Raw genomic sequence first — 19,834 nt, 5'->3', positions numbered from 1 at the left:
AAAAAATAGGATGAAAAACGCATTGTCATATACGTATATAGCCCCCTTTTTTATGACCCTGAAGTATTTTCAGAAGAGAAAATGTGTACATAATTTTAAGCACATGTAAATCAAATTAATAAATTATTAGAGCATTTTACTTGTCATGTCTGTGTGGGCTAATCGTGATAGCTCATTATTTAAACATTATGTAATTGTATACCTTGTGTGCACAGCTGCAAGTGCTTTGCAGAAAGATTTATATTTCATTTTTCACAGCATACTATAAAAGAATATATTTTTGTGTGGTACGATAAATTAATAAAGATATTTACTCATAACTTTAAAACTACCCTTAATTATATTGAAATATGAAATAGTTATAATATGTAAGATAATTAACAAACTAGAGAGTTGTAACTTCATTTATGTACTAATACCAGTTTTAATGGAAAATACTGTTATCAATAAAAAAAAAGTTCATCTTAAACAGAACTACCCCTTTGCAACAGAATCCCTTGCAGTTATTACAATTCAAGGTCTGGAAGTGAAAGATGGTCAGATTTGGGTGGAGAGACGTCCCTTTACTGAAACACTCTGAACTGTCATGTTTCTTTTAATACATAAGGTTTAGAAAGTGGTTAGGTTAGTTATCACTGGTATAATCGTTTGAAAGGGCTTACAGTTTGCAAGTGTAATCTCACTATCCAGGAGGAATGCCAACAAATTTAAACAGTCAGACTTACTTCACATGTGTTATGTGTGGCACTCAGCTGTTCATGCCATTCTCAGCAAGTAATGTCACTATTTTCTCAGGTGTTTGGAAGTACCTGTGCAAGTTATCTATTTGTGTTTCTTCCAGAATTACATGAAGGGAAGATTCATGCAAAATGGATGTTTTCTTACTTGAAAAACCCCTGTAGTTTTACATGGAGTTCTTCTCCAGTGATGTTATGAAAGAAGAGACTGGCAGTCCTGTGGGAAAGGGAGATAAATAGAATGAGTAGCAGCCTTTACATTCTGCATAAATGATGTTCTGTTGTCTTTTTAGAAAATGTGCAGTTATTTATTTGTATAATTTTGAAAGATTATAAAACCAGAACATTGATCATTCTTGTAACTGAAAATACATATTTTAAAATGCTTACTGGCTTTGTGTTTGTACCAGTTTTATTACTCTGGTAAATTGTTACATATATTTTATTATTGCCTTAATTTTAAGACAGTGCAGTTCTGGGGTTTGATATCACACTTTATTCCTCAAAGCAAACTCTGGTGAGCTGATTATATTTGTTCTAGCTAGTTTAGCGAAGCAGGTGAGTTAAAGTAATATTTATGATACCTGACCATTGGTTTTCCACATAGATAGGGTGTATTGGAATGTAAATGGTTGTTCCTGCACAGTGGTGCTATGTGGCTCATTGCAGGCCATTTTTTATCTTATGGAATTACACATATATCTAAATAGTGTAAGAGAAACAAATTTGACATCAATTTATTTACCCTTAGTGGTTTCAGAGTCTTAAGTCAAAAGCAGCAGAACTATTCAATCAAGACTGAATTGCTGTTGAATGGCTGAGTGTGGGTAGATTGTAAAGCACCCATTTGTGTTTTATCTAGCACTTTCTAAGATTTTTTTGTTCCCTTGCTACTGCCCAATAAACTGAAATTTCAGAGACTTACTCTTAATTTCTAAATTCATATGGAGTTTTGACTTTGAAGAACAGTTTTTGCTGTCTCAAATGTTTGCTCAGAATTTATTAATCATTGGATAGATAGCTAGCCTTGCAGTAATTTAAGATACCTTTCCCATTTTGATTTAACATTGTCTTATCAGCTTTTCACTGCAAATAAGTGATATATAGTAGCAATTTGAATGGTAGTGAAAATGTTTGTATAAACAGTCACCTGAAGATGTAACCTAATCAAGTCTGTCTGGTTCTAACTTAAAATTACTGTTTTGTCCTTGTCTTCTTTGAAATACCACTTGCTCTCCACAAAGGTGGCTGTGATGGTGTTTGCATCTCTTTGCTTACCTAAATTCTGCAGTGTTGTTCTTATCTGTTTTTTTTCTACTGTGCTGGTTTTGGCTGGGATAGAGTTGGTTTTCTTTGCAGGAATTTTCGGGACATCTTCAGGAATGCCTTAAAGGGAGTATCCTTGGGATTTCTGTGGGAGTTCCATACTTCTCTCCTCATTCTGTTTTCTTTTTTTTACCTTACTAGATCTCTGTTTAATCTCACCTATAAATCAAAATTGAACTCTCTGGAATTCGTGAGGAGCAAGTATTTTAGTAAGCCTTACCTACTTTTGCTGATCTCTGCTGGTTTATTCTTGGAGGGGAGAGTTTGACTTGGATCTGTTTGGCTTGGTCAGAGTCCTGTCTGAATTCCTGAATTTTCTAACCTATTTTTGTTGTGCCGATGTCTTTATGGGAGACCTGTACACACAGATGTGTATAGATCTCTTAGGTATGGAACAGCAATTTATCTTGCTAGCTTTAATTGAAATGACTCTTCGTACTAGACAAGCTTAAAGGTGAATGTTTAGTCTTATTTTAGAGAATCAACAGGATGGGCTCTTGACGGATTGCAGGAGAGGTTAAGTAAGGCAATGGAGATAATGTTTGGAGAATATCTGGCAACCCTGGGGTTTTTTTTGTAGTTGTTGCTTGAGATTTTTAGTGTGCATTTCAGGCATAAAGATGAGCAAAACTACAACGGTCCGTATTGTGGATGCCTTTTCTTAGAAAGGGATTTCAAAGGTACTTTTGGGGCTGATGAGCCCCTTTTTCCTGTCCTCATCAGGCCAGTCAGGGAGATAGTACTGTGACCCCCTCTTTCCTCCATTGCTCATGATGTCCTTCTGCTTCTCCTGATTTGAGTTGAAGTATTCCACTTCATGCAAATATAAGTATATAATAAGTATAGTAATATAATGTTCCTTCTAGCCAAGGAATTGACATTTTAACTATTGCTTTGCTAATTTATACTTTTAACTACCCTTTCTGCCTGTTGGTCCTGTTTTTAAGAAGCTTAGAATTTTTGAAATGGTAGATCAAAGAAATACCCTCACTGCATTCTCCAAAGTTTACACACCCTGGGCTTACTTTAGCTTTTCATGGTCAGGAAACATAATTTATTAATGTAGTTAGCAGAACTTGTATTCAAGCACTTGACCCAAACAACTGATTTGCAACATTTGTGTGCTGTTCAGATTCACTATTTGCAAATAGTTAAATCTCTTTTCACTTTTCAAACTTGTGACCTTGTGTCCTTTATACATCCCATTGTGAATCTCTAGCTGTTCAGTTTATATTCTACTTGGTAAAAATGAAGCTATTAATTTTGCCCCGCTGTTGTCTTCTTTCTCATTCCCTTCAGATGAGGAGGATAACTGTACCATCTGGCACTTAAACTTCACTTTGGGCCTTTCTCTAAATGTTTATGTTTGATGTGTGGCCAAATCTTGCAGATGCTTTCTTTGAGACCTTTGTTAGATATGGCCTATCATACCCATTACCACAGTTAAAATGTTCTCATTTTGGATCTTAATTTCAGTAATTCCTTTTTTCTTGGCCAGTGACATGTTATCTAGTCATTTAGAATATTCTGCAAGATCATTTTCCTGGTTTGTAAAATCAAACTGTATTTATGTATCTTACTCGCTTTCTTTCTGTCCAAAATTTAATTGTCCTTGCCTTTAAACTTTTCATGGTTTAAGTGTATCCTCATATCATCCTTCATCCCAAGATAGCTATTCTTGCTGCTAATTGGCTCATCATATGAGTCCTTATTGGCCAGCTGTTAGTTTTCTTTCTATAAAATCCCTGCTTTCCTTATAAACATCTTTTTTAGGAAATAATTTTTCTCCTCCAAAACTCTCTTTAAAGTCTTTTTACTGTGATGTCTAAATAAAAGCTGAACAAGACATTTCTCCTGGTGTGCTAAGAATTCTGCCTGTCGAGCTGACCAGTGTCAGATATTCAGAAAAAAGGACTGGAGGGTAACTATTCACATCTTTTAGCTGATCTTCAGTAACTCTGATTGTGCCCTTGGCCTATGGGCAATGCAAAGGAATTGGAGTTAGGATCACTGCCCTTCATTGACTGCAAACTGCAATTTTGTATATTTAAATATTTATTAACAGTTGAAACTCTTTCTTGTACTAAAACTGCCCTTTTTCACCAAGAGCTGATGTAACATGAATTACCTGGGATGACTGTGGGCAGAGAATGTGTGATGGACACTCACCTGGCAGTCATCTGGCATAACAATGACTGTACAGTTCACAGCAGACTGCCTGAAATTCAGGAGAAATAAGGTGCAATATTTGTAAGTGGGAGAAGGACTGAGAACTACACAAAATTTAGAAACATAATTTCACCTTGATTTTTCACTTTCAGTCTGTTAGTTTCTACAATCTTGTGTGCTTTAATTTCTCTGCTGTAGTAAAGTATGTGCTCCCCTGACCATATAGTATTCTTGATGTTTCTTCATAGAAGATGAGGCATTTGAGGATATGATTTCCAATTTCTTCCTTAAAATTTGTCAGCCTTTTAGCCTTTTCATCCACTCTCCATTCTTCCCTTCCTGGGAAGGAGAGTTTAGAGATTGTAAATTGTGAACTTGTCTTTGTGAAGTTATGTAAGCAAGTCATGGTATGTTAGAGGAATATAGTGTAAATACTGTCTATCTATCTATCTATCTATCTATCTATCTATTTTTATCATAACTGTAGGTGTTTTTATCACACTGTAGGTGTTTGGAATTCAAGCATAGTCAAAGAAATACAATGAGCAAAATCTGGAGGTGGGGTCAAAGTTCCTTTAAAAGCTCATGAAATAAAAATAAAGAAAATATATATTTATTTTTCCCAAAGGAGTAATCTCACTGTTGTGTTTTCCAAGCTGCACTTGAAGCTAATATGTGAAGCATAAAAATAATAGTTAACAATGAAATGTTTTAGGCAGTATGCTGTATTTTATTCTTAAAAGCATTTCAAAAGAGTCTCTCTCATGGTAGTTATTTTTCAGAGGAAAAAGTTAAGTGATTGCACAAGTTTTTAACAAAATTGTTACTGACTTTGGGTTTTATTTTAGTAAATGTATTTGTTCTTCCTTTTTTTTAAAATGAAACTATATTATATGCTCAACATTTAGTATTATGGAAAAACCATACTACAAATGTTAGTGTTAATAGCTTAGTATTTTAGTCCTTTACAAATTAATGTCTGTGGTAACTGGATGATTTTAGGCCTGTTCTTATGAACAAGGCCTTACTGATGTGCAAGGAACAGTACTATGTGGCAAAAACTCCACATTAACCAAGGTAAGCAGTATAAATAGAGTGTAGGAATCCGCTGTTAGACTAAAAATCTCCACGAGAAAATCTCCAGAGCCTACAAATTAAAGACCTCCAATATCATTTAAAAATAAAACCTTTTATGTAGTAGGAGAGCATTTTTTCAGCTGATAATCAAATGACACTATTATACAGGCTTACTAGATTTGCAAATTTACAAGTTTTTACAAGTCAGTTGGGTCCCTTCCTCAGGAAATCAGTTTAAGTTTTTTTTTCCTGTATTGACTCAAAGAGCCTGGTTGTCCTTAAATCCTTCTGAATATATTTGCCTTATAATTTGACTACATTGAGTCAACAGCCTTATAGAAACCGTAATGCAATAAAAAAAGAGAAACTGTTCAATATAGTTTCCAATTACCTTAGGATCAGGTTTGGAGAAACTGGAATGTACACAATAAAACCTGTGCAAGACTTGAGTTCCATGAGGTTTTGGAAGCAACCAGTGCTTTTCAACATAAAATAGAGTTTGAAAGCTTTTCTCTGCTTTCAGTGGTTGTAAAATGATAAAAATGGAAATATGTGTGCCTCTCAAAATGTGCATTTTACTTTTTTAAATTTTCTGAACCATACCTTTATAGAATTTAAAGTTTGATATATAGGTAACTAAGGATCACTGTTTTTACTCAGTTAATTTTTTTATTATAGTGAATGCTTTTGCTTTGCCATGTTCTTCAATAAAATTCTTTGTAACTCATTTACGTTTTTTACTTAGGAAAAATGTGTCGATTCAGATGTACTCAGTGAACTTTATTTTGTAAAAGTCTTTACCTTACATTGGAATCCCCAATATGAATCATGCTTGCAAACAGAATATGCAATATTTAGTTCTGTCTCATTTTCATATGTCGTTAGCAGTAAAATTATTACAAATTGTTTTAGTGTATCCAGAAACAAATTTGTCCTTTTTTTGAGATACGAATTCGTTGCTTTTGTCCGTACAGTTTTAATTGTGTTTTCATTTTAGTTTTGCAAATAAAATTAATCTGATGTAATTCATTACCTTTATTTTGGCAAATGATTATAAAAAGACGCTTGCATTTGCATACACCTGTAAAGGAAAATACTACATCTGATGTTGTTTCCAATGAATAATTTCTAAGACAGGTAACTAAATGGGCTCCAGTGTAATAATTTTTCCTTTCTTCAACTTATTTTTAGTTGACTTGGAGCATATGCGCACAGTGAAATCTGACAAGCACCAGCGATTTTGTCAGGAAAACAATTTCAGTAGCCATTTTGTGTCAGCCAAGACAGGAGATTCTGTAAGTAAGAAAAAGAAACTTCTAGATGTCTTTTTTTTTCAAGATGCAGCAGCTTTATTGTACTTCACATAACAAACCTTTGAGAATTTGGGCTGCTGCAGGTTCTTTGTTGCTTCTCTAGTTGCATGAAAAATAGATCTTTCTATGAGTGTATATTATCCTTATTAAATTACAGTGGCTTTTTGTCTGATTTTCAGTTTGAGATACAGATTTTAATGGAAGTGGTCTAGCTTACATGTCAGTTTGAGAACTGAGACCAGCTAAATCTCTGCTGTCAGCCTGTAGTTAAATATATTCATTCCAGGTGGAATCCTATGTATAGAAACTTCCAACAATTGCTAAATAATGTGACAAGACCCTATTGCAGTCAAAGTTTTTAATATGAGTCCTGAGCCATGAGAAACACTCCCTCTGCAGGCCTATTGAAATTTGAACATTCTGACATTCGTAGCAGATGCTTGGCAGAGTGCATTTTTGAACAGTCTTTTGACTCTGAGCTAACTGGGTTATTTGTTTTAGTTGGACGCATACGAAAGAAAACATTCCTTTTCAGTTGACACCATCAGTCAAATTAAATCACATTGTATTGTTTTACTTGATTTATGTCACTTGCCTAATATGTTTGTCATTTCCATAAGAGAGTCTTGTATCTGTCTCCTTAATATTACTGTTGACAACAAAATTTACTTTATTTTTATGTTATTGAAGAGTTAGACCATGTTCAATTACATGGAAGTATAGTTCTGTTACACAAATGGAATCACTTGCTGGTTTAAGGTCTTTGATGAAACTTCTGCAGTGGACTGCCTAATTTTATAAGATAATAGTTTTTCTGTAAAGTATAACAATACTGCTGTTATAAATGCAGTGAGTTGTGATTCTCTGTATAGTTTGTGTTAAATGTTTGGCATAATTTTTTGTTTAAAGTAGGAAAGTACAGGCTTTTTATACTAGAAACAGAGAAAAATTTTATAATACTTCACTCAAATGTGCATCTGATAAAATGTATTCTTTTCTCAAGGAGACAACCTTTCTGTGGGATTTGGTGATAAGGAGAAAAATCAGTTCATTTTATAACATTGGCATATTTATCATTACAAATTATAAAGGAATCTTCATTATATCTTTTTAATTGGTTAATGAATTACAGCATCATTACACTATATATACTTATTGTACTTTTCATAACTTACTGTTAAAAAACAAAAGTAAATCTGAACATACCTACAAAGCATTAACCAGAAATCTCTGCCTAAATATCTACTAAGAAAAGAAGTAGTTTACAGTAGCTCATTTTTAGTTTCAATGTAAACTTAGTTTCAGTGTAAATTTGAATTAGCCCTTTCACTGTTACTGCACACTGACTTTTCAGAATTTTCATATGTTTTGGTAGTTGTGTAGAAAGGATGGGGTTTTTATCCTAGACACTGATTTAAGAAGAGGCCAACCATTGCTAAGGTGAATATAGACTAAAGGAGTTTTGCTCAGTTAAGATAAATGTTTTTTTTTTTTGTTTACTTCGGATCTTTCCAACAGATTTGTTTGCAAAAAATGATTTTATGTACATATAAAAGCCCTAAAGTCTCCTCAGGGGAGAAAAAATTTCATGAAAGGTTTAGTATACAGCTAGCTGTCTTGCTGTCCATCAAATCGTGTAACCAAAGCACTGAACTTGAGCCTGATGTTTTGTGCACTGAGTGTCTTCAGGGCAGATGATGTATCTCAGAACACCTGAGATCTTGGTGTGGGTTAAAGGAGGTCTCTGGACCGCAGAATTTCTGTTCAGTGTTTGCTGTCATGTTGTGTGGATGTTAGTAGAACAGACCAGTACTAGACCATGTAGTTCAGAGGAAGAGCAATTGTTTTGGAAGCTACCAGAGTTTGTTGATTGTGCCACTAATTTGTTACTGGTTTCTATCTCGGGTATAAGAGATTGTGAAAATGTTATTTACAGAATTTTCTCTCAAAATTGGAAAATGACTGAGAACACATACACAGGCTTTACCTTTTGGGGGTGGCAGCTGCATGATGAAAACCAATGTTTGTTAGTAGTTTAGATCGTGAGCTCAGATGAACAGCCCAATAGATAAAATATAATATGTAGCTTCACAATAAGTGTTCAGCAGCAGTGCAAGCTTAAGCTGCTCCTCTTGAACATCTGTTGTGTTCTTTAATCTCATTTAAAATGCAGTTGCCTAAACAGTAAGATAGGTGGATTACCTTGAGATGAATTAAAGGAGTTATTTAAGATAGCTTTGCCACCCAGTATTATGTATTAAATGTCCAGAGTCTAACTCTGCGACGTTGCTGCTGCAGGCCGTACCACATCTTGTTTGTTCTAAATACCTCTGTTCAGTGTAAATAATGTTTTGTAAGACTCTTCAGAGCTCTTTCATAATTCTGTTTTTTAAAATGTGTGTAGTAGAGATTTTGGTGATGTTGATGCACAGTTCTGTTGTTCTCAATTTCAGAAATCAACTCCTCTATTGCACAACACACTAGTAATATATTTTTGTGCTAAACATTAGTGAATACCCTTATTCATATTTTATAGCACTGAGAGTAGTATTTGAGAGGTGGGCTGTGTAAAAGCTTGTTTAAACTTAGGTCTCTGGAGGCAGAGTAGAAGTGTTGCTTAACAATCCAGCATACTGTTCATTCCTTGTACCATTGTTGAGTTATTTTCTCAAATTTTTAAACAAAATTGAAAGTACCAGATGAGGTTATTTTCAGATCTGCTTTGCACAGGTCATAATTTTGTATATCTCATTGTTTACAGTTCAAGTATGGTTTGATATATTTGAAAGAACCTCAAGGATGTCTGGTTTTAATCATTTAAATGCAATTTATTTTTTTTCCATAGGTCTTCCTGTGTTTTCAGAGAATTGCTGCTGACATACTCGGCATCAAATTAAACAAAGCAGAGTTGGAACAATCACAGGTGATTTTCCACAAATACTTAATTTTCCTTGGTATTTTATTTACTATTAAAAATAATCTAATTGCGTATTAATTGCTGTCCTTTAAATCAATCTTCATATGTTGTTCTGAAGATAATGATTTAATTTCACAACTTTTTGAAAATAAAATAATTCTTTATTTATCCATCAGGATAAACTTGCTGAGACAACAAAAAACATGTTCAAAAAATTAAGGAAAAACTTGAGTTTTAGGGATTTTTTTTAGAAATAGCACTTGAGTCTCTGTATATATATGCATATATAGGTAGCAAGGAAGATATTCTTATATATACATTAAATACTGTACATTCATGTCCGATGCAGTTTTAATGACAATCATTCCTTTTTAATTCTATATGCATTTAAAAACAAATCTCATTTTAGAACACTACAAATTTAAGTCACAGAAGGCATGAGCTTCTGGGAGTGGAAATGTTGTAAATCAATATTCATTGCAGTCATAGAGCAAAATTTATTATTTGTCAGTCAGGAGTTAACTATGTCAAATCCTTTGTTTGGTTAATCTTAGGTCTTAGTCTTCTCTGTGTACCTGTGTAATACAGGACCTCAGTAGTGACCATCTGCCTTGGGGAAGGACAGTTGGCTTTGTAAGGTCATTATTTCCCTTTTTATTCGGAAGTGCAAATTCTGAAACCAGAATCCTATTCTGGTTCAATATACCCATTCTCAAGAGCAGATAGACTTGTGGAATCATGCTTTTTGAGTAGCTATTATGGCTCCCTTCCATCTGCAATGATATTTCTCACTGTACCAGTCCCCAGTAATCTCCCCCTAAAGGAGCTGTGTAATTTCTGCCCTTGCGTTTTGTGTTTTGTTCTTTGTATTATGAGTGTTATCTTAGGGGGTTTCTTCCATTTCCTCTGTACAAAAGGGCTGAGAGACAGGAGAATGTTTCCCAGTGATGGGTAGGAAAGTTGTCGGGAAGGTTGTCCCCCATCTTTTACATTGGTTTGTGTTAGGCAGGGATGTAAATATAGGGATTCTACTGTAAACATGTGGCAAACCTGCTGCATGTCCTGCTCCAAACTGTAGCAGAGCTTTGTTGCACTTCATACTGTTCAGTAATTGCTGTATGCAAAGTGGCTCTAATGAGAGCATTGGTTTAGCACCATATAAATTAATTGGAAAAAGGTGTTTTCACTATTTTTAAAAATTTGAACTGTAACTATATGATTTAAAATGTGAACACTTGCTTAAGTGTATGTACCAGAGTTGGAAGTCAACTGGTTTTTATCAGTAAAATTTAGGAGATCAAAAATGTGTTAATTCTTCAAATAAGCAAGCAAGCAAGAGGTTTTCTAATATAACCCCTTTTCCTTTGCCACTTTCTTCTTTCTAGTTTCTGCTTCTAAAAATAACTTTTCTGCCAGTAAGACTGTGTGCATAGGTTTAAACCAAAAAGTTTTTCTACAAACCCAGTTTCAGAAACCTCAAAAGCAAAGATTATGCTACTGAGGCAATCCTGCATAATGACGTTTGAGATTGCAATTATTTGAATTTACTTATTGAACCAAAAGGTTGCTGTTTTAATGGCGTAATATCCTGGAACTGCTAGTTACTACCAGTATTAAACAAGTACCACAAAATTAAGTCAACAAGTTTATTTAAAATAAAAAGGCCAAACATTTCTTTTATGCAGCTTGGTCTCCTGCTTTTTGAAATATACAATAAATATGTAATTTCTGAAAGTGTTTTGCCACAGCAGTGTTTACAATCTGTGTTGAAGTGGTTAACTAGAAAACTGTATTGCAAACAGTGAAATTGTAAAATATACTTACAGAGCATACCCATCAAGCAAAGTATCTTCAAAAAGCTGTAATTTATAGGTAGAGAAATACTGAGTGTGTCTTCTCAATGATCTAGTACTACTGAGGTACCATCCATCTGTTCTGAGCTCTCTGATTATTTAGATATAAATGGTTGAGCATATAGAGTTCTCTAATTATTCCTTGGTCATTTAGCTAGCACTGGAAGATCAGCTTTAGACCTCTCTGTGCTGTGTGGTGTTGTGTTCTGTAACACAGGTATAAGGTTGTAGAAAGGTATGCAAATACCTTAAATTTAAAGGAGACTATGATAAAAAGGGTTATACAGAAAGTTGTAGCTTTCTAAAGAATGTGCCTGTGTTTAGTTTTTTTCTAAAGTAAGAACCTCTACATAGCTTCGACTCAAGAGTACATAACTTTCTATGTCAAATTGATATCAGCTATAAGTAGGCTTCCTTCTACCTTAGTATTGTAATTAATTTTTAACTTTGTTGAGCAGATCAATGGAATATGCAATATGTGGATCAAAGTAAACATTACACAAGTAGCATTAGCAATAACTTAAAAATGGTTAATATGCATAAATTAAATACTCACTGTGGCACACATTACTGTTAATGTGAATCCGGGCTCTAGTGATTAAAAAAAGGTAAAAACATCCCTGAAAACCCAAGACCAAGAACAATTAAAAAAACCAAAACAACAAAACCCATCCAAACTCCCTCTCCCCCAACAAACAATGAAAGAAGAAACAAAGCAAGTAAATAGACTTGGACAGAAAAGAAACTTCACTGTTCCCTTTCAGATGCAGCAGAAGTCACTAGTGCTACACTGTGCATGTAGCTACAGAGTAAGAGCTGGAAAGCAACTGCCTGATTTGCAAAGTTCTGTTAATTGAGCATAATTTCAATCTACTCCAAACAAGCAATAACTCTTTTTTACCAGTAAAACATTCGCTTCCTTTGAGAGTGTTATTTTGAGGGGGCTGTAAGAATTTCCCCAGTTTAAGTCAGGAACCAATGGGAATTGTATTGGAGTCTGTTAGCTGTATCTTAAGGCTTGTTTTCATATAGAACCAACTACCCACATCACTTCTTAAGACAGAAAAGGGAAAATCTCTAGATAAAACTGGAGAAAGAAAACTTTAACGTTCATTTCCTTGAGGAGATGACTAGAAGGGCATGTCTTGAGAGAAATTCATTAGTCTGCAGTACAAAAGCCTAATTAAAGTAATATGCAGATGCTGTTTCCCAAAGGCATGGAGCTGGTCTCATGGCTGGAAGGATGTGGTGTTAGATGATGTTGCCATTATAGATTTCTGGTTTACCATATACTCTTATATGACGGGTACAGGTACCTTAGTGTGGTGATGGGGTTTTTTTTCCCTATTCCATTGATAAAATGGGCACAGGACTTCCTTAAATTGTGGAACAGTTATGTAAATGTGTTCCTTAAAATTTTTAGGCGTTGAATACTCTGACTACTGGACTGTAAAAGTCGATTGGTAAATAGATGGATGCTAGAAAAGTGCTATAAAGAATCAAATAGAAACAACACAATACCCAGTGTGACTCATCCTTAAAGTGTTGATTTGGATTTAATCTTTAAATTAAACATTGTAGTTTTTATAAATGTGCACAACTTACATGCTGGATTATATATTTGAATTTTCTGTATTTTTTTGTAATGTGAGATTTCCTCATTTTGAAAACTGAGAAGGTTGCTGTCTGAATGTGTTTGTCAGAGTATGTGGGGATATGTTCATTCAGTCTAGGTGGTAACAAAGAATAAGATGAAATACTGAGTTTGTGTAAAATGCCAGCAGTCAAATGCTTTGTGCGAATCATGTTTTATTGTCTCGTATTGAGAATATGCTTTATAAATTATTTCTACCACTCTTGATTTTATGCCTGAAGATCGTATGTGTCATGTTTAGAATCAATTATAACTGTCACAGTCACTAGGAAGATCTTAGATGTGACTCATAGGTGGATAGAAAAAAGTAATAGGAATCCCATTATTTTAACTTGAATGAGTTAGTGGAGTTTGGCTCATGACTTTTTGAGCTTTGACGACTGGCAGAACTGCAGAAGCTCTTGTGAAAAATGGGTGGGGTTCTTGGTCCCTTTCAAATTAGCAGCACAACTTCTGTTAATTAACTGCAAGAAGAAGCCTTAGAAATTGAGTTATATTTACCCTGCATTGTTTTAGACAGCAGCTGCAGCAGTTTAAGATATTAATGCAACCCAAGCTATTTGCTACTGCCCTTTTGCTGGAATGTATCGCTCCCACAGCAGAATCAGAAAATGGAAGGTGATCATGTGCTTTGGCCACATCAGGGTGAAGTTGAGCAGTTTAGCTTAAACTGCCGCTGAAAGTTGTTTCAAAGTGAAGCTGCCAGATTTTGTGCTGAAGTGGATGAGGTGCAAGTACACATTACATTCCACCAACTCTCCTTTGGCAGCAATGATCTCCAGCAGAGGAATAGGACAGACATTTGAGGGTGGTAAGTTTTTAAACTATCTCAGCTAAAGCTACTAACCCTTGTCTGTTAACATGCTGAGATGACTCTTAATCAAACCTTTATTTGGACAAAACTGTGGTGAAACAAAGAACTAGATTACTCTTTATGCGTGACTGGAAAGCAGAGCATGTTTTTTGAAATGGAACGGTTCCAAAGTAAGAAAATTGCAGTTTCTGAACTTATTTTCAGTCCTCAAAATACTCTTCCTTTTAAATTGCAAGGGTCTGATGAAATTTGAGGAAATAGCTCCTTTACTAATCAAATGTTTTTCTTTCTATATTTTTTACTTTCAACCGTAGTGTAAAAACTGCATGGGGTACAGCTTTGTTCCTTGGCATTGGCAAGAGCTAGCATTTTTGTAAATGATGTGTAGTTTTCTCTCTAACTAAATGCCAATTCAGCAAATTAGTGTGTGTGCACCAGCCTTGTACAATAAAATGTTTGGCAGATAAGTCAGACCTGGAATACAGAGCACCTGCACCAAGAAAGGTTGTTTCTCATTACTGACAGTGATTTGAACCAAGGCAATGATACGCCTCACATAGAAACTGATGCAAAGAGGCCCACTTTTTTAATTACCATGAAGTTAATAAAAGAAATGTTGCAGTGGTATTTTTTTAGTCTTATTTGGATGAAATTCCTTTAGAAAATCCGAGTCATTTATGATAGTCAGTTTCTTGCTACAGTGTGCCTAAGCATGGGTCACTAACCTGCCTGTGTTTACAGGATGGGATTTAGACCAATGTTTTGAGGAACAATTAATTGCCTACTGATTGCAAGACTATTTTTTCTTTTTTTTTTTTCCCCCTCAGCTCTAGTCAAAAGGTTGGTATGAAGAAACTAGGTCCTGTGAGGTCAGATAACACTGTTTAATGCTAAAACTACTACTTACTGCCTTACATGGGATTTGGAAACCTTTCCCTTGATAACATCGGGCCAGGAGTCCAGTAAATCATGAGTGTTGTCCACTAGATAAGATAATATGAATGTGATCAATTAAACTCGAGAAGAGTACTTCAGCAGCTAATAAATCCAGGTCCCTTACCAGACAATTCAGTTATTGTTGTTTGCTTGACATAAAGGTTTTATTTACAGAGGTAATCTTTAACATATACTGTTTATATATGCATATAATCCAGTTTATACATTGTTTCCTTTAAAATAATAGTATTTATTCATTTGTTCATTTTAACCTTGAAGGTATGTAGCATGAAAGTTGAAGAATTTAGGAAAAAAATATTAAACTGGTTTACTGTATCTTTCACAGCAGTCGTACCTCCTCTGCTCCTCCTTTGCTGAAATTGTTACATGAATTTTACTTCCCTTTGCATGAACACAGCATTAATAATGAAAAGCTTTTAACAGTTTTGTTTGTCTTTAAGGAGAAAAATGAGAACCTTTTATATGAAGTAAAGACAAAATCAAAGCGTGGAGCATTTCAATATGAGGTTCTTAATTTATGTCCCTGGTTTGGATTATATATTTAGGTATAATGTAATTGTTACATTACTTAAAAAGATGCTTGTGTAAGGCTACTGCACTTGTTACAAGCTGACAATGTAGTATTTATCTTAGACTTAAAGGAGGAATAGGCCATTGTCATCTTTCTCCCACTGAATCGCCTACCTTTTAATTCTGTCCTTTCTCTTGCTATTTAATACACTTTTGTTGATTGCATGGACCTTTCACTTTGGTGCTTTGAAAGGGCATCTCCTTGGAGAAGCTTGAGGAGCAGCCCTGGAGCCGCTTTCAGCCAGACATGTTGCTCTTATATCAGCCTAAGGCCAGAAAATGCATTCATTTTGCTTCTGCGTAGTCTTCTTATGTTATTAATTCATACTTTTCAACTTCTGATTAATCTCTCCATTGTTTTCCTTCTCTTTTCTTTTTACATTCTTCTCCTTGCCCTCTATCCATCATGTTGATACATGGTTAACAGCATGTTGTCAGGGCAGAACTAGTGAAATATCCTGAAGAAGATAACCAACCTCAGAACACTTCCAACTGCCAGAGCAAAATCTGCTCAATGCAGTAGTTCAGGTATTGATGGAAAACTTGGGTGGTTTCTTTTTATAAAGTGCATTGCTGTTATGTGAAGGAACAAGTGTTACAGTAAGTTCTATTGGAAAATTATGTTTTAGATATGTAAGCACTTGTAATACTCAATATATTAATTTGGAACTCTGTGTACAATTAATTACACAGTGTTTCTAATAACCAGATAGTTCATAGAAACCTTGAAATACTTTGTGTTACTGTATTCAGTGCTGTGCATTCAAAGTATTGCATAGCTGTCTCAGATGGAGATGGACAGAAAATATTCTCATTTCCTTCTCCTCATGTAGGAGAGACCATTAGTCTTATCAATTGCTTTGTGAATAGTATAGGTAGTATCTGTTATATCTGTATTGGAAAATACATATTTATGGTATGCAGAGCTTCTTTTTATATTAATTTAGTCTTTAGCCAGTATGCTTGTCAAAGGTTTTAGTGAAACAGGTCTGTATTTGAAATATTCTTTGAATTCTGTCCATATTTTCTGGTGAAGTGCTTTGAGTAACGACGGGAACAAAAACTTAGGTACAGTTTCCAATTACAATTTAAGCAGTTATTCTTAAAGAACAAATGGTACCATCTTTGCAAACAAATAGTTCTATTATTTTCATACAAAAGAATTTTCATGAAAGTAGAACTGTCTTTACTGTTTGGCAAAAAAGTCATGTTCCATTTGTAGTGCTGTGAAAACCTACCAAGGCAATTGCTTTTGCTTAGTATGGACAAACTGATAGAACGAGAATTAGCACCTGATAAGACTTTCTGTAGGGTAAGGACAAACCTCCTGTTTTAACTGTTATTTTTCCTTCATGTTTCATATTAAAATATCTGTTGAATGCTTTGCCAACATGAAGACAGTATTTTCTGATTGTTACTGTGTTTTCTTTTGTGACAGAGGGTGGTGAAGGCAGATATTGTCAACTACAGTCAGGAGCCTGTGACGAGATCCGTTAATCCTCCTAGAAGCTCCATGTGTGCAGTTCAATGACCATGCTGTTCTTCTCTGGTTTGATACCTTTGCAGTCCTCCTGCCTTGACACAGGCTCTGGGATTACCCAGAATTTTGTTTTAACAGTGACCAGCGCAACAATGCAATTAGAGGTTTCAGAAAGGTGTTGCGCCGTTGTCCATTAGGAAGCGTCAGCCAGTTTTTTGGCTGACTGAAATTAAAATGTGACAACACATATTTTGAAAAATTAAGATCTATATTCTTTTAAATTATATTTAAATAAAACTGTATAATGGTATAACTGTTTATATGTTTCCTCCTGTCTGTTTGACTGATACCAGAATAAAAATGGATGAAGCAACCCTGCATTCAAAATGCTTTTACAGACATTACTATGGAAGGGAATTTTGCCAAAGCATTTTTAATATTTTTTTCTCCTGTGGTCTGAACTAAGACTCAGCAAAATGTAACTTGGAAAAACTATTACTGGAATAATTTTAATCATGTAATATATTTTATCTAGGGATAATTTCTAAAGTGTTCCATTAATATATATACCTAGCATAAAATGTATGAATTGTATCCAGTGACAAACAGTGCTTGAAATAAAGTTATTATAAAAATAGTTACTTTTTTTAAGTCTCAAGTTGTCTCTATGGATGCTCTAAAAATGCTAGTGGTTTTGTGTATTTTTATTACTATAGCAGCATCACTTCTTACAGTAATAGATGAGCTCATATGTCTATGCATATGGATGAATCTCAGTCAACAGTTTGGTCTGTAAATGTTGAGTGATATATTCAACATGCATTAGAAACTGTTGATAGATCAATTAGGATTGGTCACTTTAAATAGTTAACAGAATGACTTTTCTCCTGGTATTCTTTTCTTTCTAATTCAGAGTAAATGACAAATAAAAAGCTGTCTGCCCTGTACACTTCTCTTCCGTTCCTTTTCTAGCGGTCTCTTAGGCATGCAGTTCTCTACTGGCACATCTGAACAGAAAGCTAAGGACTGAAAAAAAAATTAAGCTATCTCAATTCCAAACTAGAATTCTTTTCCTATTTAAACTCTGGATTGTGCTTTCTTATAACTACAAGAAAACATTTGGAGATGCAGAAAATTAATGAGGCTGTGAAGGAAGCTTATATATCACAAGTGGAAAATTACGAGGTTCTTCAAGTGAATGTTCCTATTAAACTGTTCAGGCTTAATAACTGGAACAATTAAACAATTAGTGGCTTAATAAAATAGTTGAACTGTTTTAACCATGTTAAAAAAAGATTGCAGATGGCAAAAAAGTGTGATTTGTTAGCTTGCCACATGGTTTTATAACTCCATGGTATGACTTAATGTGTAATATTTTATCATTCATATGTGGGAATTCTAAGAAAGCAGCTAAGATATTGAGAAATTATCCTACACTAAGGTAGGTGTGGATTTCCAGTAAATTATTTATTCTGGGCTTACAGACTGTTCTTGCTCCTGTCCCATGAAGTTCATGTCCCACTGCCTGGCTTTACCGTGTAGTTAACTGTAAGGTGAATTCTCTTCCACTACCACCAGATGAGAACTTCTCTTCAAAGAGTTTTTCTAAAGTAGTTGGTAAATTTCACAAATTTATGGCGTCCAAAGCAGGTGGAAAGTTTTTTTGAACCTTCAGATTTTCTGGTGTGTTCGTGCCCTGAAAGCTGCCCATATGTTCAACTCTTGACAAGAACAGCCCCCTCTCTGAGGAGCTGAGCACAACCTGGCTCAGGCAGATGGCTGGAGCCATCTTTCTCTAGTCCATGTCTGTCAGCTTCATAGTCCTGCTTCTCAAGTAATATGTAGCATGGTCTTAAAGACTTCTGTAATTTTGTTTTTCAAAAGACTGCTTTTTCATGAGTTGATATGCTGAGCCCATTATTACCCTGAATAGTAAAAAACTTTGCATTTGAGGTAATCCTGCAGTATGAAAGATGTTACACATGTCCCACTTCAAGCTCATTTATAGATAGATTTTGTCTCGATCTCATCACGATTTTTTATTCTCAGTGCCTGTTTCTCTGGCTGTCTTTGACTTGTACATCCTTTTGTGTTTTATTCCCATTGATCTTTTCACCAACTGCTATGTTAAAGGCCTACCTTCTCTGAAGATATTTTTGTTTACATTTCCACACTGCATTCATTCTTCCTCCCTAACGTACATGTATATTATTTACGCTAACCAGGAATCTCGGGTCTTCCATGCCCCCAGCCCCTCCTTTTGCTGCCCCTCTTAACCTCCTCAGATTTTTTGTATTGTATACTGACTTCCACTCTCTCTGCTTTTCCCTACCCTTCTTGCCCCATTGAGATCCATTACCTGTCCACATTTTAATCCTTACAAATGAGCTTTGCTCTTTTCACTCAGCCCTGGGGACCCCACGTCAAGCCTCCGGATTCCAGCTGCAGCCTAAATCCTTAGCTGTGGTAGCTGCCTTTGAAGTGCTGCAGCAGCTGTGGTTGAAGATTCAGCAGTGCCTTTGCTGGCACTACGGCCCAAGTTCCTCCAGGCTGAGCAGAAAGGTCAGACATAATTCTGGGGGATTAAGCAATATGGAGAGAGGTAGTAGACACTGTTCTGCAGGGAAGGCAAGGGCTCTCTGGTGACTGGAGGGAGAGAAGCAAATTTAGTTAGAGAAGTGTGTAGGGGAAGACAAGCGAGCCACTGCCCTGCCTCCGGTCGCCTTCCATAGGTAACGTCCTGCTACTGATTCACGGGATTCACATATGGTGGAGTTGAATCATGTACCATATTAATGTGCTTAAAAGTTTTTTCCCAGGTGAGAATTGGTTGAAAGCAATTCAGCAAACAGTAACAAAGTTAAATAATGCAATGCTTTCCAAAAGTGAGGCGACATATGCTTAATGTCCAGTGACATGGGGAGTGGGATGGGGTGAGGGAAGCATGTTTTTTCCTGAAGCGGAGGC

The 19,834-nt window shown here is 35.2% G+C and overlaps 1 protein-coding gene across 4 annotated transcripts in view; it reads left to right on the top strand.

The window, feature by feature from the left end:
* The window catches only part of RAB28 (RAB28, member RAS oncogene family), a 64,017-nt gene extending 46,520 nt beyond the window's left edge, over positions 1-17,497 (top strand). Inside the window, exons 5-8 of one of the 4 annotated variants that reach the window (XR_003527581.1) lie at positions 6,501-6,604; positions 9,468-9,545; positions 13,691-13,857; positions 15,815-15,891. Coding sequence is in view for 3 of the 4 variants with exons in the window: in XM_027642923.1 (XP_027498724.1) it covers positions 6,501-6,604; positions 9,468-9,545; positions 15,815-15,910 (278 nt within the window). In the remaining variant the exon portion in view is untranslated. Of the gene's footprint in view, positions 1-6,500; positions 6,605-9,467; positions 9,546-13,690; positions 14,695-15,814; positions 15,916-16,825 lie in introns of those variants that run through there. The other 3 variants (XM_027642923.1, XM_027642924.1, XM_027642927.1) reach the window with 3 other exon arrangements.
* Positions 17,498-19,834: the final 2,337 nt, after the last annotated feature.

Source organism: Corapipo altera, unplaced genomic scaffold (assembly GCF_003945725.1).
Source record: "Corapipo altera isolate COAL_440 unplaced genomic scaffold, ASM394572v1 22, whole genome shotgun sequence".
Taxonomy (NCBI): Eukaryota; Metazoa; Chordata; class Aves; order Passeriformes; family Pipridae; genus Corapipo; species Corapipo altera.
Note: the sequence above shows the minus strand (reverse complement) of the source record. Positions and strands in the feature narration are given on the sequence as shown.